The sequence below is a fragment of the Petaurus breviceps genome, unplaced genomic scaffold (assembly GCF_028583685.1).
Source record: "Petaurus breviceps papuanus isolate PSGF00001 unplaced genomic scaffold, PetGlider_PUasm1.0 151, whole genome shotgun sequence".
NCBI classification, from domain to species: Eukaryota; Metazoa; Chordata; class Mammalia; order Diprotodontia; family Petauridae; genus Petaurus; species Petaurus breviceps.
In genome coordinates this window covers 20587725-20613185 of record NW_027185712.1, presented here as the reverse complement: position 1 = coordinate 20613185, position 25461 = coordinate 20587725, and the positions used below count along the sequence as shown (strand labels likewise).

The following is a 25461-nucleotide window of genomic DNA, read 5'->3' as shown; positions in this document are numbered from 1 at the left end:
ATATATATATATATATATATATATATATATATATATATATTTGAAGTGTACTGTTGTCATTTTGGAAGCATTTTTCCTAGGATCTCTTAACCAATTTGATCAGTCTTTACTTACTGTATTTAATCCTTCTGGGTCTTTGAAGAGTAGACTTTTCCTGCACAAAAGCATTGACTTAGACACTATCATTATTGGTTGAGTAAAAGAAACAGGAAACTCTCTAGAGTTCTTTATTTGCAATATCCTTGTCAAGTAGGTGACGCAGATCTAATTTTCACCATTTTACAAATAAAGAAACTGAGTCTTAATGAGATCAAGTGATTTGTATATAGTCTCTTAACTAATAAGTTCTAAAAGTGGTTTGGAACCCAGGTCTTTTATCAAGTAATGAGACTGAGGACCTTACATTTAAAATGAAAACTGGATTCAATACTTTATAGTCACACTATCCTCCTAAAATTTGCTTTGAAAGCAAAATTCTGTACATAAAATCTTGTTTTCTCAGTGACTTGCTTTTTAAAGAGAAAGAAGCTCTTAAGGGTTATGGAAAAACAACTTGGACTAGAGCATTGGATTTGAATTTTAAAGACCTGAGTTTGAGCGCTAGCTGTCTATGTAGAATAATTAGTAGTGCAAGGCATTTAACCTTTTTGAGCTTCATTTCCCAACCTGGAAAATGGAGAGAATAATACCTGTTCTGATGACCTCACAGGATTTTTCTGAATATCAAATATGATGTTCATGAAAGTTTTGATTTTTTTGATTTTTTAATTTTTTAAAGTTTTTATTTTTTAATGAACTGTCACCCTGTAAATGTAAGGTTATTAATAATGATAATATGACAAAAGTCTGCTCAGTAATTTCATTGAGAGCTGTACAAGTAAATAAAATCCAGCTTTTCCAGATTAATAGAAAGCATTCTTTTGAATTTTTAGGAAATATTGTTTAAGAAAATTACTTTCTTTGTGTAACATCATTCTACCCTGATCCCTCTCTCCCATTAGCAGTGTCTCTTAAGATCAAACCTAGGCTCTTTGCTTTTGTTCCCCTATACTTAGTCTGGATGCTTTTTTATCAGCTGCTATCAGTCATGCTACCAGCCATAATATTTATTGAAATGATTGCTCTGTGCCGGGCACTATGCCTAAGTGCTAGGGATCCAAGTACAAAGAACATAATACTCCCTATTTATGATGAGCTTACATTTTAATAGGAGACACAAGTATAATAAATATATACATATCTCTATAGATGCATATGAGATGTATGGAAGGTAATTTTAAAGTGAGAGCCTTAGGATTTGGGAGTTTCAGGAAAGCTTAATGTAAAAGGTGGTGCCTGAACTGCATCTTAAAGGAAGGCAGGAACTCTATGAATCCTTTTTTTTAAATGTAAACAAGGTAGAAATCTAATCAACATCAAAAAGAGACTTCAAACCCCTGTAAGAAAGCACCAAAACTTGTCTTTGGGAAAATGATGCAATGTAAGCAAAAGCTAACTTGCTAGGGGAGGAAGAAGAGCTTTTCAATTAATTGGTGGAGGAGAAGGAATGTTTTAGGGCCTTCCAAGGGAAGAGGAGGCATCAACATTTGGAACACAGAAGTTAGGGGATACATTCCTGAGTTTGGGGAGTAAATATTTGGGACTTGAAGGTGAACCCTTGGAGCCTGGGGATTTACCCCAGTTTCTTGGGCATGTACACTTGGAGTTTGAAGATGAATCATCTTGGGAATATTCCCCTAGAGGTAAGGAAACAGTGCATGGAAGATGGCCTGTGAGAATCCATGGAGTAAGGAGAGGGAGTGTTTTGAGTAATGAACTAAAAGAAAGCCAGTTCGGTTGGAATGAAGAGTAGGGAGAACAAGTAATATCCAGGAAGGCTAGAAAGATGGGTTGGAGACAAGTTGTGTAGGGTTTTTAAAAGCTAAAGAGAAGAATTTATATTTTATAAATGAGGCAATAGGAAGCTACTGGAGTTGGTTGAGTAGAGAAGTCAGTCATACAGTGGTCTGCACTTAAAGGAAATTTACTTTGGCATCAGTGTTTAGTATGGACAGGAGTAGTGAGAGACTTGAGGCAAGGAGGCTGTTGCAATAATCTATGTGAAAGGTTATGAGAGAGTAAAGTTAGGTCACAGCTGTATGAGTGAAGAGATATTGCAAAGGCAGAAATGGAAAGATTTGGAAATTAATGGGATATGTGGGGTGAGAGAGTACATAGTTGAGGATTATGCCAAGATTATAATCATAAAACACTAAAAGGATGATATTGCCTTTGAAAGATAAAGTGAAGTTTGGAAGAGAGGAGTTTTGGTGGGGGGAAGATAATGAGTTCAGTTTTAGACATGTTGATTTTGAGATGTCTTTGGGGCATCCAGTTTGAAATGTCCCATAGACAGCTGGTCATCTGAGACTGAAGCTTAGAGGAGAAAGAGAGGGAGAGGGAGGAAGGGAGAGAAGGAAGGAGAGGGAAAGAAACAGAGACAGAGAGAATCTGGAAGTCATCTACACAGAGATGATAGTTAAATCCATGGAAACTGATAAAGTTGCCAAGAGAAAAAGAGGTTCCAGGATGGAACCTTGGGGAATACCCACAATTAGGGGACATAATGTCGATAACAGAACTGCAAAATAGATGGAGTGGTCAGACAAATAGGAGGTGAACCAGGACAAAGTGGGGTCTTGAAAACAAAAAGAGGAGAGTATAATCCAAAAGAAGAGGTTAGTCAATTATGTCAAATACTGCAGAAAGGTCTAGAGAGATTAGAACTAGGAAAAGACTATCAGGTTCGGCAATTAAGAGATCACTGGAATTTTAGAGAGAGCACCTTCAGTTGAGTCTGAGGTCAGAAACCGGATTGCAAAGGATTAAGAAGTGAGGCTGAGGAGATTAAGTAGAGTTCACAAGTACCATTTTATACTCAGTTTCCATAACTGATTCTGAAATCCACATTTCCATTCCCAAGCAGCTTCCTCTAGTAGGTATCTCTTAAGTTTCTCTTTTACTCTTATTCACTATTACTACTTATTATATTTATTTATAACATATTATTGTATATTTTATTTATGTATGTAATGTAATAATATTTATATATAATCTTTTGCACTTAGACCATTTCTAAATAGTGTAACATATTCTTTCACAATAGAATTTAGGCATATCCCTTCTCTCAGTCAAATTCCCTTCATCTGCGACCCAAACTAGTGCTGAGTTTGTTTGTTGTTGGTTTTTTTTTTTTTCAATTTTTGTGTATTTCAACCACATTCTCAAGGCCTCTACTCATCTTCAGATAAAATCCAAATTAACAGAGTTAATTAATATCAGGAACTTTTGTATGTAAAGAAAATCTCTCTTCTTTTTTTATCCTCCTTTCTCTCTCTACCCCTTAGTGCCATTCTATTCATTATACTTGCTGATATACATCTGATATACATGCTGATATACATCTGATAAGCTCATATGTTGAGAACAGACTCCAAATTTGTCTTTAGAAAATATACTCCAAATAAATGACAGAGTAATGCTATTGTCCTCAACATAATAAGAACAATGAAATGTCTTGGGAAAAAATTAGTTACATAATTCATTTGGCCTCCCAAATAGTTTAAAATGTTAATTTATGCTTAGAAATAAACTTCAGAGATACACTGTTTGGAGAAGCAATGTGGCATAAGGGACAAGGCATTAGACTTGAAATTAGAATGACCCAAATTGATCCACTCCCCAAAATATTGCTGTGTGTGGCCACAAGAAAATCACTTACCCTTTTTAAGCCTCAATTTCCATATCTGTAAAATGTAGCTATTAGTACCTGCATTGCCTATCCTACAGTCAGATTCTGAGTATTTAATGAGATTATATATTAAGTAATTTATAAACCTTAAATCACTATATAAATGTCAGCTGTTATTATTATTATCCTGAAATTCATTTCTGTGGCTGATATACTGTGAGTGCTCAAAAAATACTTCACCAGTCTGGTTTTCCTTTAAGTCAGTTGACAGTGTAACATTTGACCCTTTTGGTTACCTTCTCCTTATGGCTACTGTCTCCTCTCTTGAATTTGATGACATTTTTCTTGGTTTTCCTCCCACTTCTCTGATGGATCCTTCTCACTCTCCTTTGGTGGTTCTTCCTTCTCTAACTGTGGACATTCCCATGTTCTGTCCCATATTCTTTCTATACTATCTTTCTTTATGTATTTGTCAGCTCTCCTGGACTCAATCATCATTTCTGTGCTGATAATTCTGACATATGTTTGTGTATGTGTGTACATATATCTAGCCCTGGTTTCTTTCCTGAGCTCCCCATCCTCCTCACCATCTGCTTATTGGACATTTCAAACTGGATATTCTATTGTCATCTCAACCTCAAAATGTCTAAAATAGAACTCCATTATCTCTTACCCCGTAGGGCATCAATGTTCTCCCAAGTACTCAAATTTTTAACTTCAGTGGCACATATCCAATCTTCTTCCTTCTACTCACATCACTTCTGCCCTAGTTCAGGCCACTGTCATCTTTCTAGTCCAATCACGTGGATTATTGCAGTAGCCTTCTAATTGGTCTTTGTGCCTTAAGTCTATCCCCCACTCCATTTTCCATACAACTGCTAAAGTAACTTCTCCAGAGTACAGGCATGACCATGTCACCTTTCTCCTTACTCAGTAAGCTCCTGTGGCTCACCTTTACCTCTAGGAGAAATTATAAAGGGCTTTGGCATTTAAAACTTTTCACAACCTGACCTAACCTCTTCCTATCATGCAGTCTTATCACATTTTTTCTCCTCTACATACTCTACAATCCAGCCATATTACCCTGCTTGCTGTTCATCTTACATGACACTCCATTTTCCACCTTCCTTTACGACTCCATTTAAATGTCACCTTTGGTAAAAGTCCTTTTCTATTCCACGAAACTGCTAGTGCCTCTCCCTCAAAGGAATACACCTTTCATCTCTGTGTATATCTTATGTAGACATTTATTTACATGTTGTCTCCCCATCAGAATGTAAACTCCTTGAGAGAAACTTGCCAGTCTTAGCATAGTTGCTAATACATATAAGTGCTTAATAAATGTGTTAATAATGCTTGTCTAATGGTGGCTCATCAGTATTATAATGTTTCATGGCAAATATGACTTTATAATTCTTTTAATTTTATCACTTTCAATGCTTTTAAAGATATATATGTATATGTGTATATACATACATACACATATATACAGATATACATATACATATATATTTGCTAGAATAAGCAACACCATTCTGAGATACCTTTGCAACTCATTATTTTTACAGGTTGTAAGTTTGGGTCCCCAGAGGGTAACTACTTGTAGGTTCAAGGTACTTTGTGTGTCTAGACTCCTAAAACTAGTACTCACAATCCCCCACCAGTGTGGGTACCATTGATAGTATGCCAACAGACTCAGTTAGCTCAAACAAAAGGCATTTACTGAGATGACATCATCAGAATAACAGTAAGAAAATATTCCTCCCATAAGACAGGGCACACTGTCCCACAGCTACTCATATCAATGGCAAGAGTGAGCACACTCTTAAGACTATACTAGAAGAGAAGCATATGCATACAGAACATATGTGGCCAAGGCACCTCCTACCTCCAACACTATGGGACCAGTGTCTTTTCCTTAAGAGTGTGTGACTGATGAGGTGGGGCAAGGAATGCTCCTTTCTCAGGAGCTGGCTCTTCCATAGCTGGCTCTCTTCTCTGTTGCTGGAAGCCACTCTCCTCAATGCTGGCTCCTTCCTGGTCTGTCTTGGAGAGACAGACTTTTTTTTTAAAGGCCACCCAAGGACACAGCCAATCTTTTGTCATTCAATGGCTAACTGCCCTCTCATGTCATCCATTTTGGTCAGAGAACTTTTTCTTACCTAATAAAGAAGTTATAAAATATAAAACTTTATCCATCTTGTTATTGTTTTGTCATTTTTTCAATTGTGCCTGACTTTTCAGGACCCCTTTGGGGGTCTTCTTAGCAAAGATACTGGAGTATCTTTATAATTCCTTCTCCAGCTCATTTGGCGGATGAGGAAACAGTGACAAAGGGTCAAATGACTTGCCCAGGGTCACATAGCTACTAAGTATTCAAAGCCAGATTGAATTCAGGTCTTCCTGACTCCAGATCCAGGGCTCTATCCACTGCACTACCTAACTGCCCTATCTCTACACATTATTTAAGACCTGAATACCTTCCTGTCTTTGTTATCTCCCCCTTGTCTTTTGTGATTGCAAGACTGAGGGAAAAATCAATAAATGAGGGTTCTCCTAATGCATTTCCTCCACTACCCATGTCACAAATCCCATTTTGCCTTCAACATTTAGGGAATAGGGTGGTCTGGTTGATTAACTGAATATTCTGCCTTGTTGAAAATTATCATTTACTAATTAACAAGCATTTATTAAAGCCTACTACATGGCAGGCACTGTGCTAAGGACTCAGAAACAGGCAAAAGGCAGTCCCTGCTGCTGAGGAGCTTACAATCTAACGGGTAAGACAATGTCAAACAAATATATAAAAAGCAAGCTACATACAAGACAAATAGGAAATAACAGAGGGACAGCATTAGAATGAAGAGATGTGGGGAAGAAACCTTCTTGTAGAAGGTGGGATTTTGGGTGAAACTTAAAGGAAGCTATGTGCATTTCCAAAGAACTTGGTTGTAACAAATAAATCAATTGTAGTTCCCTAGTAGAGAAGTGCAGTCATTTGGCTTTCTATTTCATGGCTTCTGGAGAAGTAGATATTTAGTTACACATGTGACTCTGTTTGATCTTCCTCCCATACGTGGCACAGGCCTGGGAAGAAAAAGGCTTTTTAAGGCATAATTTTTCATGATTATCCTTTCCTTCTCAAAGATTAATTTAGATAACACTGTTTACCCGGTTCTTTGTACCAGTCTAAGAGACACTTGTCCATTTCCAGTATGGAGTAGCTCACAAAGAGTTCAGCTGGTGCTGTATTTGACTTCAGCCCTTCTTAAGTTGTCTTCAGAGTGTGATAATTTGAAGTGCTGTATCTTCGAGAACACAGACTTAAACAAGTTAAAAAAAAAAAAAAACAGCTCCAAACCCTGACTTTAGTTTAGCTTTGAAATTCAACATATAACTACTAGGTAGCACTGTGGCAAACCTAGTATATAGGAGGATATTGGTTTGTCATGCCATTGAAAGGTAGATATAGAGTCCTTGTTTACTCTGGGCACAATCTTATTTAATATTTAGAATCAGTAGTTTAGATAAATAGGAAGATATCTGTTATCAGTCAGATGAATAGACTCTAATTTGTAAGGAATGCCTCTGAAATTGTTTGTAAATAGGCCAGCTTTCTGCTTTAGAAACTGAAATTTAAAGCAAAAAAAAAATTAGCATACTTAAATTTAGCAACAGCTTTTGTTCATCTGAAGGAATTATAATATTGCTGTTTTCTCATCTGGTGGATCAGTGTGGCTATCCAAAGCACTAGTCACCAAAAATGTAGTCTCTAAAAATAGGACATGAGGAGTGGTCAAAATAGCAATCACACACTTTCTAAGGTTAGTTTAAGTTGTTCATTCAGTCCATTTAGGGAGATAGTAGAAAGACCATTAAATTTGGTATAATTAAGACCTGGGGTTCAGTTCTGTCCCTACATTTACTATGTAACTTTGGGCAATTGCATACACCATTGTGGGCCTTAGTTTCCTCATCCACAGAGATATGTATACATTATTTCACTACGTTATTCTAAGGCCCAATGAAATAATGTGTGTAAAGTGTTTTATAGATCCAAAACACCTTCTAAAGACCAACATTTTTTTTAAAGAATAAAAACAAGATTTTAAGTGCAAAATGGAGGGAGAGGGTTGGTTGTTAATTTGGGAACAGCCTTGTCATGTATATTGAGCCAAGCATAGATAATTACAATGTTTAACTACAACCACCTCATGTCACAGGAAAAAGGAATTATTTGCCTGCTTTTGGAAGTAGGACAGCACATGGCCCTAGGAGACAGGAATGTGGAATTGTATTTTCTTGATCTTGTAATAAGCAAGAGTTGTAAATGAAGGGGCATTTGTTTAATAGTTTTCATTTCTTGCCTGGTTTTTAATCATCTTCTAGTTGTATGCTGAAGTTTGTTTTTATTTTTTTCTAGAGGATTTTTTTTTTACTGTGGCAAATTTAAGAGGTTGCTAAAAATAGTGCTTTATTGTTGAAAAAATGACAGTCATTTTAGAAGGCATGTAACTTTTCTTATTCCTTCAAAGAATCTGATAAAAACCAATATAATGCTTTCATAGTGTGCGATTTGGACAGCAACACTGTTGGTTTGGCTAATAATCAGTTGGCTTTCATATATCCTATCAAGTGTTTCTGTAGCTCCTCCAGAGTTACCTAGCACAGTCCTAAAGTGTGGTGTGTACAAGAAAAGTAGTCTCTGGCTTTGAGTAACTTGTCCTGTCCCTGGACAGTAAGACTTCGAGACAAAGATGAATGTGGACTAGAGCAATCAAGGGTTTTCTGAAAGAGCCAAATCTTGACCTTGGTAGGCTTTGGAGGCTAGAAAGAATTTGGATGGAAAGGGGGGAAACAGATCTTTGTAGGCAGGGAAAATAGCATGGACATTAATGAGAGTTGTGTTGTCATTGCATATCTCTAATTCTTAATAAAATTTCTAGGAAGCCCATTGAAAAGAAGGCATAGGAACTTTGAATGTAAGGAGGAAGAAAGCTATTCCGCACAATACCCTAGACTTGACTCATCTCAGTGCTGAATGAATGAGTGTGGGTCCACAGATAAAGCAGCTAACATGTTTTTCTCCTCCTAATCAAGGTATTTCTTTATTCTCTTCTTAACAAAATGTTAAATCAACAAAGAAGACCTCCACTCCTACCAAGAGAATCCCTACAACTAAGAACATGGTAGAAATTCAGTGCAATCAGACTTGTCCTATTCTTATTTAGTCCCTAGGAAACCCAACCATTGCAAATAACTGCATTCTAGTTGAAGTCCTGAGAATTATAGGTACTACCTGAGTATCTGACTGATCTAAAGTTATAGTTGCCCTGCTATCTTTCAGTCTCTAAAGCTGACGTTTTAGTTTAAAGGGCATTGCGTAAAAATAGGGGACACTATGGTGTAATGCAGGGGTGAGGAACCTGCAGCCTCCAGGCTGTGTGTGTTCTGTGAAGTTTGGATTCAGTCAAATGACAGCACTTGAGGACCTAAAGGGCCACATGTGGCCTTGAAGCTACAGCTTCACCCTGTTGTAATAGATAGAGAGCCAGCCTCAAAGCAAAGAAGACCTAATTTTAACTCCTGCCTCTGACCATACAGTTGTCCCTGCCACATCACAACTTCCTCAGCACGGTTTTGATATGTCATAGGTCGGCATGAGAAATTAAATGGGGGGGGGGGGCGGCTAGGTGGCTCAGTGAGTAAAGCACCAGCTCTGGAGTCAGGAGGACCCGAGTTCGGTTCCAGCCTCAGACACTTAACACCCACACAAAAAAACTAGCCATGTAACCTTGGGCAAGTTACTTAACCCCAATTGCTCTCCAAAAGGCAAAAAAAAAAAAAAAAAAAGCAATTAAATGGAACTTTAGGGGGAGTTTTGCAGAAGCTGAATCTGACAGGTAAAGGATAGCAGAAGACACAGAGCCTATAACCAAATACTTAACCCAAATTTTAAAATAAAGTATTGTAAACACCCTATAAAAGAAAAAAATTCAGACTTCTCTGGAGTGAAAGGAGAGCCAAAAAATATTGCACAGATTTTCCACATCACAGGGGCACTGCTCCCCTAACCCCTGTGATATGGAAGGGATAACTCTACTGGGTTTTGACCCTCAAAAAGTTATTTCATCTAACCTGTATCAATAGATGGAGTTTCCTCACATGACAGTTCCTTATACCAATGAAATTACAAGTCCAATAGCTATTCATATCCCTAGCTATGTAAATGCTATAGTAGCAATAGTTAGTTTTCATCTTTTCTCTTAGATCTCTTTTTTTTGTTGAAATTATTTTAGGGGCATCCTGATATATTTTTTAAATTGCTAAGTATCTGTTTTTACTGATTTTGTCTTGTCCATTAGTTAAATAATATGGGAACATAAGACCATCTTTATTAATCATATATAGAAACTGTAATATAAAAGTTGGCCAATTTTAGCTTGCAAATTTAATAAAGAAATTAGTAAAATCCTTCTAATAAAATGAATAGCTTTTCAAGTCATTTTTTGTTAGCATAGTGCTTGGCACATAGTAAGTACTTAAGTGGCTTTTCATTAATTTATTCACTTGCATTAGAGATTGACAACCCTGGGAAAAACTGTCAGAAAACTAATTGAATTTCCTATATAAGTTTTTTATGACAAATTCATTTTATATTTATCCCAGCAATGGGATTCAGTGTTATGATTTGTAGAATAATTTAGAATGAAGAACAACAGGTAGAAATTACAGAAGGGTCAACTGTAACTCAATATAAAGAAGAAATTTCCAGTGATTTGAGTTAACCATCCAACTGCTTTATGAACTAGGGCATTTCTCATTCCAGAAAATGTTGAAGAATATCCTGGATAGTCACCTGTCTAGGATATTGTGAAAAAGATTCCTGTGAGGGATTGGAAGTTGGACTTAGAAATGTCTCTGACCCCGAGACAATTCAATTCAGTGAATATTAAGCACTTCTTTTGTGCCAGTCACAGGACAAAAACAAAAGCCAAACAATTCCTGTTCTCAGGGAAACAACATTGTTGATTGGACCAAATCATCCTCTAACCTGTACATGGCTGGAGCTGAATAGAGCAGACTAGAGACAGGAGAGTCAGGAATCAAAGAGAAGTTTGCTTTCAAAGTGAGGGAAATGGCTTGCAAGCAAGGAGGGATCTAGACACATGTGCCAGGCCCTGCCCACAGTGGAGGGACTCGAGGCAGTGTGGAGAGGTCTCGATACTTATGCCAGTGTCTATGCAGTGAGCTGTAGCCCTGACAATGAGGGGCAGCAGCAACAATGAGACAAGCCTGATTCATAGAAGGGCTTCATGACAGGAACATGGATACTTGTCCAGTGCTTGTCTGAGCTCAGAGAACACCTGGTGCTGGTCAACGCAATATGATAATTATGTGATTTTGCCAGAGGGTGAGCACAAAGGATTGTTGTTATGCCAAGCTCAGGGTACAACTTGCCTGCTGGGCCTTATCTCTGGAAAACTGGGTGTCTCCTAATATCTTGACATGTATACAAGTAAGTCAATGAAAGCAATATAAGGTAACCTCAAGGGAATTAGTCCTAATAACTACAGGGATTAATAGAAAGTGTCACCTGAGCTATATTTTGAAGAAAGGTAAGGCATCTGTGAGACAGTGGTTAAGTGAAAGTGGTTTTCAGGGATGAGGGATCTCTCATAAATATTCATGGAAGAAGGAAATAGAATGTTATATATGGTTAGCAGGCCAGTTAGACTGGAGAATCCATAAGGGGGTGAGGGAAATATGAAATAAGACTTGGAAAGGTAGTTGGGATATAGATTGTGGAAGGTTTTACAGACCTGGCTGGAACATTCAGTGCTTTAGTATGGGTCTTCTATAAACAACCACAAAAGATTTAATGGTATTTATCCAATCAATTACAATATATTTATATATAGATATATATCTATATGTATATTATCATAACTCTCATTTATATAGAGCTTTCTGGTTATCATAGGTAGAAGGGACATTAGAGTCCAATAATCTTGTTTTACAGAAGTAGAACTCTAGGTCCAGATAAGTTCAGTGGATGTCAGAAATAGGGCTTACACCTGGGCCTGCCCGACTCTCAGTCCAACCCTTAAGCCCCTACGCTATTATAATGCCATAAAGTCTTCTTGACCACTGTAAGAACCATTAGGTTCACTTTATCAGTCATGAACCTGAAGTTCATAAAGACTTAAGTATCTTGTTCAACGTTACACAACATTAGTTGTGTAACAGTTGTGTAGCACAACTATGGCAGAGCTGGAGTTCAACCATGGATCTTCTGACCATAAATCCAGCATTGATTCTATTATCCCATGCTGTCCCCTCCAAGAGACCTGGTTGGCTGTAGCTTCCAAACCATTTTAGAATAGGAGCAGAACCTCTTTCTAAGTCTCCCTATAACTATACTCTTTAATCATGCTACTTGCAAAGACTCCTTTGTAGATCTACCCTCTCTCCCACCCCTTAGAAGTATAGTATTTTAGAATTACTTTGTGGAATCGTAGAATAAAAGGGAACCTTAAAAGTCACTTAGTTCAGCCTCCTAATGGTTGCAGAAATCTCTTCTACAGCATTGTAATGAGTTAATAGGAATGTTGAGATAAGGTATTGGCAAGACCTGAAGAAACCCTATACTCTGATCTAGCACTGAGACTTCTGTTCCAAATAAAGAGACTTACTGAAGAAAAAAATATGGCAGTTTTTCCTCTTCAGAAAAGACAATATCTTTTTCTGAAAATAACCTGAAGTAACATAGGGTTCCTTCAGGGGAGGTTCTGGTGGGTCAAAAGACTGAGTACTACACAACAATGTAGGATCATAGTTCTAGAACTGGGAGGAAACCTCAAAAATCATTTAGTCCAGCCCCTTCATTTTATACATAAGGACACTGTGACCCAAGGAAATAAGGTACTATAGGTAATAAATGTTAGAGGTGGTATTTGAATACAGTCTTTCTTACACCAGAACTAATGGTTCTTCTCCCCATACCATGCTGCTTGTCCATTCCTAGGAATATGAGATTGTGAACCAGAGAAGGGGAGAGAGAGGTAGCAGAATTCATAGGCTAAACAGAACTCCTCCCCCCACCCTCAATACCAATGAAAACTTATAGAAACTACATCCTTGGACAAGTTTGATGGTCTTGGGAGAACTCCAGTAGCAACTGTGGGTGGCAATTGTAATAAGCAACCCTGACAAGTAATACTGTATAGATGTGAAATATACTGGAGTTTCTTTTTCATTCTGCCCTTGGGGGTCATGCTGAGCAACATTATTATAATGAAGTCCTTTAGTAACTAAACTCCCTTGGATAAGGTTTGAGACTCATCTTACAAAGAATTCTCCTTTACAGGAAATGATTTATGAAAGGATACCAACATGCTGCAGTTTTATACGTAAAAAAGACAGATTTGGTGTATAACATTTTGTTGATTATTTTTGTTTAAAAAACAATAATGTAGGCAACATCCACAAAGTGTCAGTCTGTCCCTCTGTCTTCCTCCCTCTCCTTTTCCTTCTCTACCTCTCTTATCAGTTCAAAGATAAGACTCTTAATTGCCTGAAAACCTACTTGGAAATTGTAGTCACACGGACCTGCCAGAGTGACTTCATATTTAATGACCTCAGTAGTTAAGTCTATGTTATAAATAATTTATAAAATCATTTGGTTTGCAATCCTATTTCTCTCAGGCTCAACTCAGACTTTATGTGATATTACTTTAGATACCTGAATTTGTACTATATGGGGAAAGCAACCATAATCTTTGATGTTTAAACTTACTCAGCTTTAATTTGAATTATTTTTGGTTTGGTTTACAAAGATGTTTTTGGTTTCCTTTATGTCATTCTTGCTTTGATTTGGGGTTGTTCAAGGGATCCATTTGAATTCATTTTATGAATGAATCTGTTCCTATAAGGTTTACGCAGCATGATTATTATACAAAAGGCTTCAGTCTAAAGTTGAAGAAGACTGATGTTACAAACTTGGCACTTGGTCAAAGAGTGCTTGCCAAAGGGGTATTTACTCATGATTTTCTTAATGGTCTTAGCTGAGAAAAGAGCAGTAAGAATGTACAATGTGTTCTTTAGGGCTTCAAAATGTAGATATATTGTTTGTGCTGGAAGCTTTCATGATAAGGAAGAGTTTACTGCCTTAAAGGACTTGAGTCTACTATCTTGGGAAAATTAGAATTCTTTTCTGTTTAGATAGATAGATAATAGATAGATGTTCAAATAAAATAATATAGAAAATGCTTTTTAAGCCTCCAGGACATATATAAATATTATTATATAGAATGCAAATGCTAGGCAGAACTACTCCTGAATACCAAGGAAAGCTTATGGAAACTGCAGTCCTTGGACAGGTTTGATAACCTTGGGTCCAGTTGCTACTGTGTGGGTGGTGGTCATAATAAACACCCCTGATAAGGAGTTGTGTATTAAATGCGAGATATGCTACAACTTCTTTATCATTCTGCCCTTGGGGATCATACTGAGAATTGTCTTATAATGAAGTCCTTTTAGTCCTTTAAGAACTGATTCCCTTAGATAAGGCCCAAGACCCATCTTACACACTATTCTATTGTATAGGAAATTATTATAATATACCAGCACATTCCAGTTTGATATTATATTTATAGGTTATGTTCTTCAAACTACACCTAAGTTAAGAACAATTCATAATTTAGTTATATGGTCAAGTTAACAAACATTAAGTACCTCCTCTGTGCCAGACAACTACCATTAATCTGGTTGTTCTCCCTTTTAAAAAATGTTTTATTGGTGCCTATTACTTTTATAGCAAGTATTTGGGGGAAAGGAAGGCATTCCTCCCTGCCCTCCAGATTGAGCTCTACATTGTGACAATGAAAAACAATTAAGGAATCATTATTTGATCTGTTAGAAATTTCAGGGGTTTGTTGAAATAGACATGTGGAATCCAGGCTGTTTTGCCTCTGTTAAGGAAGTCATCTTGACTGGAATTTTTAGCTATTAATTTTGATTGCTTCTGTTTCATGATTATCTAGTCTGTTCCATTCACATAGTTTTCTGTTTTTTTTAATGGTATGACTTAGTTTTGATGTCTAGTAATGCTTTTTCCAATGCATTCCTATTTCTTCTCATTATTTCACTTGATTTTAAACCTTTTATTCTTCCAAATTAATTTTGTTCTTTCTTCTAGTTCCATAAACTGATTCTTATTGCACTGAATCTATAAATTAATTTAGTCTTAATTGTTTTAATTATATTGGCAGTCTAGCCATGGAATTGACTCCATTCTTTGGATGGGATACTATCCTTTAATTCCAGATCTCACATGGTGAATGTGCCAAAGAGTGCCCCTGAGTTCCAATATCTATAAAATTTGTACTTATTAAAAATGCCTTGGCACCTAGCTATGTTGTGATTTCACCCTGTCAGCATGATTTGGGGGTCAGTCAGGGTTGAAAAATATTGTGTACAAGATGTCCCAAAAGTTTTAGTGAAGTTTTAAACTTGTATAGGATATAGACTATGTAGCTTATATTACCTATTGGAACCATTTTCCACTTTTTAATTCATTTTAGTGAAAGAAATATCAAGTCAACACCAAAGTGGTAAATCCTGCCAGCAACATTGTGTTGGATCAGTAAGGAATACTTTAGGTCATCTTACTTTATACAGTAAACCTAATTAATAAATATGATTTTTCTTTCTAGGTGCTTTTATTCCTGGCGTTCCTGTTCAACCTGTAGTTTTACGATATCCAAACAAACTGGTAAATTCTGTTTACTTGTGGTTTAAACATTGAGCCCTGTTAATTGAGAGTTAGACTTGTAATGAGTTTTAATGTATCCATGGTGCATTTTCATTGGCTTTTGTTTACACAACAGTAGTAAACACACTGTAGGAAATCCTCTAGGTACCATGGGTTGAGTTCAACACACCTTTCCAGAAGAAGTAATGAGAGGCATGTACAAGTCACATACTAATGAAAACTCCTTTTGCTCAAACACTCTGACAAATCCCTTCCAATCCTTCAATAAATGAAACTTTAGATGATAGAAACTTATATGCCCATTGAGAAAAAAATTTCTTATATAAATCCTCCTTATATTTTGTATGGAGCAGGTGTATATGTGTGTATGTGTGTAGATATATACATCCATAATCTCTGATTTCATATTCCCTTAGAACAGCCATCCTCAGGATAAATGTAAAAATTTTTTGTTTGGTAACTCCTTGGAAATAATGATTTACATTTAGATTTACTTTTTTAAATATTAATTTCCTCTAATTATAATGTTATAAAAAAAAAAAGAGCTTTATACTGGCAATCAAGAGATCAAAATTCTGGACTTAACCTGGTCACTGTGTCTCCTTGAGTAAATCACTTAAGTTCTTGGACCTTGGTTTCCTCCATTTTGAAATTCAGTGGTTGGACCTCTAAGGCTCTTTCAGCCACAATGTCAAAATTTTGAGGCCTATGATGATGAAATCCAGGATGAGCTCCACAGATATGTAGTTGATATGGCATAAAGATGAAAGACTATAGATGCAAGATAGCTTGACCAGAACAGATAATGATTTTTTAAGGCTGTTTGGTGACAGAGAGAAGAGGTAAGAAGTAGCATGTGAGCAGTGTGGGAGGGGTTGCCCCCAGAATAGACACTGGCAGTAGAATGAAGAGGGTCGCAGGAAAAATGTCAGGATCTTCAAATGAACTCACCATTTGTAAATAGAATATGGTGGTAGAGCTGTGACGCAGAAGTGTTAGAAAACATATTGAAGACTTTGACAACCTTTTTCATTTCTGTCACTGATTGAGATGGCAGGATTGGGAGCATGTGAAGAAAAACCACGGGAGAGGCAATTTTTATTTAATAAGAGGAGACAAAAGGAAGAAGTGAAAGATAGGTCAAAGATAAAAATGAGTTTACTCAGAATACAATAATCATACCATAGCAAACAACAAAGTGTATAGAGTTGGAATCACTAAAATTTTAATCAATTAATTGTATTCAATTGAATTTATCTTTAGGATACAATTACCTGGACATGGCAAGGACCTGGAGCGTAAGTCAGTCTGAATTTTCTTTTATTTATTTTGTGTTTTTGTATCCAGAGAAAAGAGTAATGCAACTGAAGGGTAAAGGGTCAAGATTATTGGCCCTGGACTTCCAGGAGGGTGAATGTCTGTGGCGAGTAGAACTCACTGAGACTAATTCTCAACTCCATATTCTTTCCACTGTACCACACCTCCCTCATCGAGAAGCATGGTGTTGTAGATAAAAGAGCTAGCCTCACAGCCAACATGACCTGGGTTCAAGTCCTGACTCAGCCACTGGCTGTGACCTGACCAAGTCAATCTGCATTGGCAAATAGAGTTTCCTCACCTGGAAATTCCCTGTACCAATAAAATCGCACATCTAGTCATTAGCATATATTTTTATGTTCAATGTCATGTAAAGATCAAAAAAGTACCAAGGAAATTATGGGTACTTTTGGAAGCACTATTGCATAACATGTAAATATATTTGCAGAAGTAAAGAACACATGACTTTGATAACTGCTTGTTGTATAACAATAACGTTGAACACACTTAAACTGTGGCTTGTTTCTGCACTTCCAAACTTTGGAGATTAAGTTAAATGGACCCCAAATGAGGAATAAGAATAACTGACCATGCTTTAATTTTAATTATTATATATTATTCAGTGCTTCAAAAATCTATAATTTCATCAGTATAGGCACTTTTTTCAGTACATATCGTACACACAGACACTGTAGCAAATGGTTACATGAGTTTCCTTGACCAGTATAATTGCCTAGTGTCCAACTTAATGATCACTAGCTTCTCCAAACTTAACCAGACTGCTTTAGACAACATCCATATAATACCACATCACCAGGCCTATATTTGAACCCTTTTTCATTTTGTGTAGGATCTGCCATGACTTGCATTCTCCTAGTATAGCCCTCAGTAACCCTGGGTCACCTTTATGCCATGATGAGACATTTGAGTAAAATTTTAGTGAAGGTGCTATTTATTTAATGGAGATAATTGTCACCATCTGTATTAATGGGAGGAAAAAAAGAAGTGATATATTGTTAATCTGATGATTGTTATTTTTAAAGGAGTAAAACCAGATGATTTTCATACTACAGTGGTTACTTTAATTCAATAAAGAACTTCTTTTGTGTCTATTGTTTGTCAACTAACTGAACCTTAGGCTGAAAGTACAATTCAAAATTCATGACAATTAAGACACAACAGTGCCATCTAGAGGGAAGTTTTGGCCTAAAACTCTGGCATCAGCATTTGGAATGTTTAAACTGAATTTAAAATAATTTCACTTTCTGTTCAATGTATGTCCTTTCCTTTTTTTAAGGTTGAAGATTTTATGGCTTACCCTATGTCAGTTTCATAATTTTGTGGAAATTGAGGTTAGTAGAAAAGAAATGATAAATATTCTTAATGTTCTTCAAGGCTCTTTAGAGGGGCTTTACAAACACTTCATCAAGATGAACTCTCTTATAAGATTTAAAATTGTTTGCATAAGCTTTGTAAAACCAAATAGGAAACCTATTCCTAAACTCATCCTTCTTTTAATTTTGACTTTATAGTCGATATGGACACACACACACACACACACATGCACATATGAAAAAAGTAGGCATTTGTGCAATAAGCTAAAATTCTTTAAAATATTCTATTTTTAATATTGATACTAATGTCATTGCATGCTCCTGATCATCAGAAATGCTTATATGCTAGGTCTTTTTTAAGTTAGGCAATTAAAGTAATCCATCAATGTTATAGACCAATTCATGACTTGCTAGACTCAAGGAATTTCGTGAATTCCTTTAAGTATAATCAACATTTTTCTGGACATGTTTTTACTAAGGGTGTTGGTAAGGCCAAGATCCTAAGATAAACTTTGAGCAGCTAAATTCTGTTTGTTACCATCCAAATTAATCTTGTTTATATAGTACATAAATAGAAAATGATAATGTTTTCATCATGGTCATTCATTTCAGCAGATTGTTAGTTAAATTCATAACAAGGTGCTATATCATGACATTTTAGTCCAAGTCTAACAAGTACATATTATTAAATGATAGTTCCAGGTTTTAAATACAGTACTTTTTTATGCAAAGGAAGTAATAGGTAATTTTTATGGAATTATTTGTTCCTTTTCATAATAGGAAGAAAGAAATGAGAATGTTTGGTTTAGTTGAAAGAATAAAAGATTAAAAGTCAGGAGACCTGGGCTCTGGTTACAGGTTCTGCCCCTAACTAATTATGGGGTTTGAGGTTAGTCATTTAATGTCTTTAGCTCCAGTATCCTCAATTAGAGAACTAGATAGTCATAGAATTTTGAGCTCAAGGGTACCTTAAAAGAGGTCATTGTGACTTATCTAAAATATCTTTACATCTTAAAATTCTATGGTACAGTTATCCTATACCACAGACAAAAATATGTGATGGTAATCAATCTAAAAGAAATGTGTTTAAGAATCATACGATATGTGTGTGTTTTAATAAACACCATGGTCATGTTTTGTTTTTTTTTAAAGCAATTGGGGTTAAGTAACTTGCTCAAGGTTACACGGCCAGTTATTTCTGGGTGTGGTACTGAGTATCTGAGACCAGATTTGATCCAGGTCATCCCGACACTGGAGCTGGTGCTCTTACTCACTGAGCCACCTGGCCGCCCCTAAGCAATTGGGGTTAAGTAACTTGCTCAAGGTTACACAGCCAGGTGTTTCTGGGTGGGTGCTAAGTGTCTGAGCCCGGGATTCGATCTCCAGGTCTTCTCAACACTGGAGCCGGTGCTCTTACTCGCTGTGCTACCTGGCCACCCCTCATGATCATGTTTTAAATATTCTCACATGCTTTTTAAACTTTAGCTTTTAACTTCATGCATCCATAGTTTGTCCTTTTCAATGGGCTGAGGTGGATTATGTAAAGCTGATTTCTTTCCAATGTATTTAATGATGTTAAAGGTAGAACATTAATGATTTTATTTAACTTGAAGAATTATCACAGAACTCTGAATTATTTTTATGTATGTAGAAGTGAGAAATTCGTAGAAAATTAAGGTTTATACTTTGTGGACCTTAAATTAATGGACCATTAATTTAAAGAGAATTAAGAACCATAAAGTGCATTGTAAGTGTGAGCTATTATTATTCACTAGGCAAATATGGTTTACTTTCTGTAGTGGGTTGAATTTGTAGAAAATTAATGTATTGTCCTAGAAAGTGTTGCTTATAAATGAGAAAATAGAACCTACTGATCAGATATTACTAAATAAAGATCCCTTTGGAGAAAGTGGATAAAGTAACCTAGAAATTTCAGCGTTGGAGGTTTATAGAATTAGTGAAATAAGATTAGGTACTCAAGATATTTTCCTCTTGTTTCTGAATATCCATGTAGATGAGTGCAGGATTGATTATTTGAAAGTGGTTGATAAGTCAAGATCTGTGAATTTGTAGAAATTTATAATTTTAAAGTGCATATTATTTTTATCTATTTATAAAATAGTCATATGTGCTAACTTTCTAAATAGGCAAAATGACAAGTAACTTTGAAAAAATGTGTTCCAATTCATTTTAATCTTTTAAATATTTTTAAAGGAAATGACATCAACAAAACAAAAACCTAGATGCTGGTTTTGAAAATCAAAACAAACCCCATCACTATTTTGGGATATGTCATTAGCTGGAAAGGAAAATGCAACCCAGCGTTCATTTTTTATATAAATTTAGTTTTACTTTGTTTCAAGGCACTGATGACTTTGGTTCTACATAATTCCAATTACTTTATTAGATTTCAGGTCATGTAATCTTACCAGTGATAGAATTGCTTTGTTCTTGTATGGTAAGAAACACGTTATGATAATCAGGGTTGTAATTTACCATTTTTTAATCTAGTTTCTTCCAGTATATACACCTTCAGAAGAAGAAAAGAAAAATCCAGCGTTGTATGCAAATAATGTGAGACGCATAATGGCGAAGTAAGTGCATTCTACTACTATGTCCTTGGCATTCAACATGGGAAAATCACTGTTCAATAGAGACAGTCAGATAAATGATTTTTATTATAATATTGGTTAATCTATAATAACTAAATAAATTCTCAGGAACATCATTCATTACTTCTTTGATCTCTATAAGACAACTACAGAGATTGGCAGTATTTTATCAACATAAACAAGGTTTCAGAATCTTTTGACTATCTTATATTTTCCCCCTGTAAGCATTGCTATAGAAAATGAAAGCTTAGCCTAACTCTTTGGGGAAATGGATTTAATGAAAAAAGAAAAAACATAGTGCCTTTCTGAGAATGGGGCATAGATTTCAGTTTGACTAATAGTTTATGTGATTAGCATGTCAGTATGATATGGTGACATCAAGCTCCTAGAAAGTGATGAATGATGAGTAATTCAGTTTTACTTTTCTATAAATATACCCTTGGTCTCCAGCATTATAGCAAGTGAATCTTGTGTCCAAATGTAAAGCATTGTTGGTTGTCAGAATCATACTCAGGTTTTCCACATTGAATCATTTGCATTTTTTGTGAAGGATGGAAGAGCCATTTCGAGAACATTAAGCACCAGTTCAAGTCTGAGATTGTGGGATGCATAAATAAAATTTGCTTGTGTTAGTTTACCAATTTATTCAAAGGCCATTAATATTTATAGATTAATTGTCTCGGCTTTGTACAGTTGTATGTATATTTTTAGTATTAAGAGGGTGATTTTTGTAATGTTACTGGTGACATTAAGGTTACAGCCTGCATGCAGTTAGAAATTTAGAAAATATTCCCAGTCCCTGCTGTCATTAAGTTCTTCAGTTGTTATGGTCAATGAGTAGAGTTCAGTTCAAGACTCCCTCTCCCCTCTCTAACCATCTTTCGTCCTTCCATGTCCCATCCTCTCCCTTTTCCTTCTCCTTTTTTCTCCTTGCTTCTCTTCTCATATTTACTGTCAGGAAGGGCTGCCTCCGAATTAGGCCCATCGCAGTACCGGGAGAGACTAGCAGAAGCAGCGCCTAAAACAGTGAGTGGCTTTAAAATTGTGGGATAGCTTTGAAGATGAGAAGTTGTGTAAGTCAAATCTAGCCCCATTATGTTGAGATGTGGACTTTATTATATAGAGTCTTATTACTTAAGTGATGCTGTTACTTAAGTGATAAATTGTCCTGGTTTTCTGAAATAAATTCCATATTCTCATTATATTTAAATAATATTCCCTATTTCTATAGGTCTTTTTAAAAAAACTAAGTTAAAGTAATTTATGTTGGCATGTGACATACATGAACTAAAAATTTGAAAATGATTCTCACTGTATGTCTATAAATTTCCTAGAAAGTAGGCTTTAAGGGCATAGTTAAGGCAAATACTCTCCTCTTTTCTTTGTCTATCTCTCATCCTCTAGTACTTCTTTCCTTTTCCCTTCTCCATTTCCCTGCCAGGAGGGTCTACCTTGGAAAGGCCACTTCATCATAATGCAGAATCAGAGTGCCTAAGTGGAAGATATTATTGAATGTGCACTGGCTAGTTGAGCTAGAGGGGCACTTCTTCAAGTAACTTATTAACTACTTGGAAATCAAAACAATTCATCTTTTCAAATAAATTCTATGATATAAATACCACTTTCTTTTTTTTTAAATGTAGGGTAGAAGGCAGCTTTTATAAATATACAGTTAACTCAATTATCGGTTGTTAACAGAAAAGATCTATAGGGCAACTGCTATAAACAGATAATATATAAGGTAACTTTACTTAATATAGCAAAGGGAAAGTAATATACTAGAAAGAACACTGGATTAGAAGTCAGAAAACCTGGGTTCTAGTCCCTTCCTTATCACTTATTAACCACCAAATCTTTGGCAAATCACATTTCCAAATTTCATTCTCTTTATTTGAATAGTAAGGGACTAGAGCCAGATACACTCTATTTCTTCCATCTCATAAATTCAATGATTCTCTGTCCTATATAAGTATCAAAGAATATCAAGAAATGTGAATATCAGGGAAGTACAATGTAGTTGTAGAAAGGAAAGGATATTTTGAATTCAGATATTTTTTGTCCTCCCTTTTTAACCCTTGCCCTTTAAGTGAAATTATTTTGTCTTTGGAGCAATGGGATTGTTGAGTAATGCCCCAAAATTTCATAAAAAGAGACATTTCAATTACTAGCACTCTATTATTGAGAAGGATTTGAAATCATGCTTAAGAATATTACCAACTCCTCCATAGAATTTCACACCTGGGTAACTGGTTGACTAAAAAAGCCAACAATTAGGTTCTATAGGGAAGGCAGAAGCAAAAAGACAAAAGAAAAAATGTGCCATTTTTGTGAGCCATGCTAGACAGGGAATACAAATGTGGGACAAATGAAAAATAAGATAAAGATTTCTTTCCTATAACAGAAGTGTCAAACATGCTGCCCTCTGCCAGAACCAGATTAAGATGTAATTGGGAAATATTTAACAAAGTAAGAATACAATAAATCATTGATAATTGTATTATTTGTTTTTCTAACCCTAAATTCAGCTTCAGGGATCCTTATGTACTCTTTAGTGCCCTCATTTCCATTTGTTTGATACCACTACCCAAAACATAGTGCAAATGACATGCCTACAGTTAATTATATTTCACTATTTTGTGTTCTCTGGTCCCTTAATAACAGTATATAAAAACAGGAAAATCTGACATTCTTTTTTTAAAATCTAATATAATAACGTGTGAACACACTTAAAGCCATTTCACATGTACTAAAATTTACTATAAATTCTGTCAAATCATCAAGCAATTTATTAAGTGCCTGCTATGTGCCAAGAACTGTGCTAAACACTGGGGAATAAAAAAACAAAAAGTTCCTTCCATCAAGGAGTTCACAGTTTAATGGAAGAGACAACATAACATGCAAGCCACTATGACCAGAGAAGAGATAGACAGGACAGACTGTTCATCATCCCCAGAAGGAAAGCCACTAGCATTATAGGGTTAGGGATAGAATCAGGATCAGAATTTTAGCTGAGTCTTGAAGGAGGTCAGAAGATGGATCTGACGGGGGTGGCTAGGTGGCGCAGCAAGTAAAGCACTGGCCCCAGAGTCGGGAGAACCTGAGTTCGGTTCCGGCCTTAGACACTTCACAGCCACACTAAAAACTAGCCGTGTTACCTTGGGCAAGTTACTTAACCCCAATTGCCCTCCAAAAAGCAAAAAAAAAAAGATGGATCTGAGGAGGAAAAGAATTCCAGTCATGGAGAACAATCATTGAAAATCCCTATAGGCAAGAGATAGAGCATCTTGTGCGAGGAAGAGCAAGGAGGCTGGAGTTACTGGATTGTAGAATATGTTGAGGTACAAGAAGACTGGAAAGGTAGGGAGACACCAGATTATAAAGGGCTTCAAATGCCAGAAGACTTTCTATGCATCTTAACATAACTATATTGTTCTTTAGAATTTGAAAGGAGATATCTTTGAATTCTAAATAAATTTATTTTAGGCTGTTTGGTTTGTAATTCCTTTTGTAGCAGTTAATGAATTTAGAAATAAGAAGTTAGAGTTCCTGGTGTGCTGGAATTAATCGTTACTTCCTTGAGTCAGGTGGGTCTTACTAAGTATATAGTCATAGGCAGTGAGCTTAAAAAATGCTCTTTGGTCAATCATCTTTCTCTTTACGTTAGTATCATAGTATCATGCTTATTTAGTTGGGTAGGTCTGCACACTAACTTGGCTCTACCTTATACTTTAAAAGGAGGTAGCTTGGTTAGGTCGCTAGGCACTAGATTAAGGAATCAGGAGACTGGCATTCCAATCTCAATTTCATCACAGCATGATGTTAGGCAAGTTATTCAGTCTCCAGGCTGCAACTTCCTGTATTTGCATTCCTTGTCACACAGTAAGTAGTTAGATTCAATTATGTACCATGCAAAGAATTAATAAACACAACCCTATTCTTCAGGAGCTTACCATATAAAATGTCTTGAGCAATACACAGAGCAACATGATGTAGCGGAAATTAACACTTGCACTCCAGGAGGTAGTTTTAGCCCCAACTATGCTAACTAGTTGTATGAACTTGGGCTCATTAGTTACAATCTGGTTCTGTTTCCTCAGCTGGAAAATGAGAGGAATGGATTAAATTGTCCCTACGGTCTCTTCCAGTTTTAAGATTCTATCACTGTGTGTCATAAAATGTTATCTCTATCCTTTAATCACTTTTCTAGTTCTTTGAAATCTCCCTAGTTTTAGTTTCTCAGTCCTTATTAAGAACTAAGGCTGGTTCATGGTAAATAAGCAAGTTGGTTAACTTATGGCTCCTGTTTGTTTTATTTAACTCATTGAGTCCTATAATTTCTTTCTCCATGAAATTTCTCTGTTACCTACCCTTTCCTTTGAGTTCCTACTGTTACCAATATATACTAGGCCTTCCATTATCTCTTTCTGACCTCCAGACCTTTACTGCTCCAACCTACCCTACCCAATACTGCAATCTTTTTCCTAAAATACCATTTTAATTATGTTATTGCCCTACACAAAATGAATTTTAGTGCCCATTGTTGACAAGATACATTCTTGGATTCTTAGCTGTACCATTCCTCTCTTTGTATCCCCAGTATTTAGCATAGTACCTGGTACCTAGTAGGCATTTAATAAATGTTTGCTGATTGATTAGCATGATGTCCAAGATACTGCACAGTATGGTCCCCAC

General features: G+C 36.0%; 1 protein-coding gene across 1 annotated transcript in view; it reads left to right on the top strand.

Moving 5' to 3' along the window:
* LPCAT1 (lysophosphatidylcholine acyltransferase 1) overlaps positions 1-25461 on the top strand; it is a 156684-nt gene that overhangs the window by 99019 nt on the left and 32204 nt on the right. Inside the window, exons 6-9 of the mRNA XM_069076480.1 lie at positions 15448-15506; positions 16770-16804; positions 18121-18175; positions 20669-20751. Of these exons, the coding sequence (XP_068932581.1) occupies positions 15448-15506; positions 16770-16804; positions 18121-18175; positions 20669-20751 (232 nt within the window). The remainder of the gene's footprint in view (positions 1-15447; positions 15507-16769; positions 16805-18120; positions 18176-20668; positions 20752-25461) is intronic.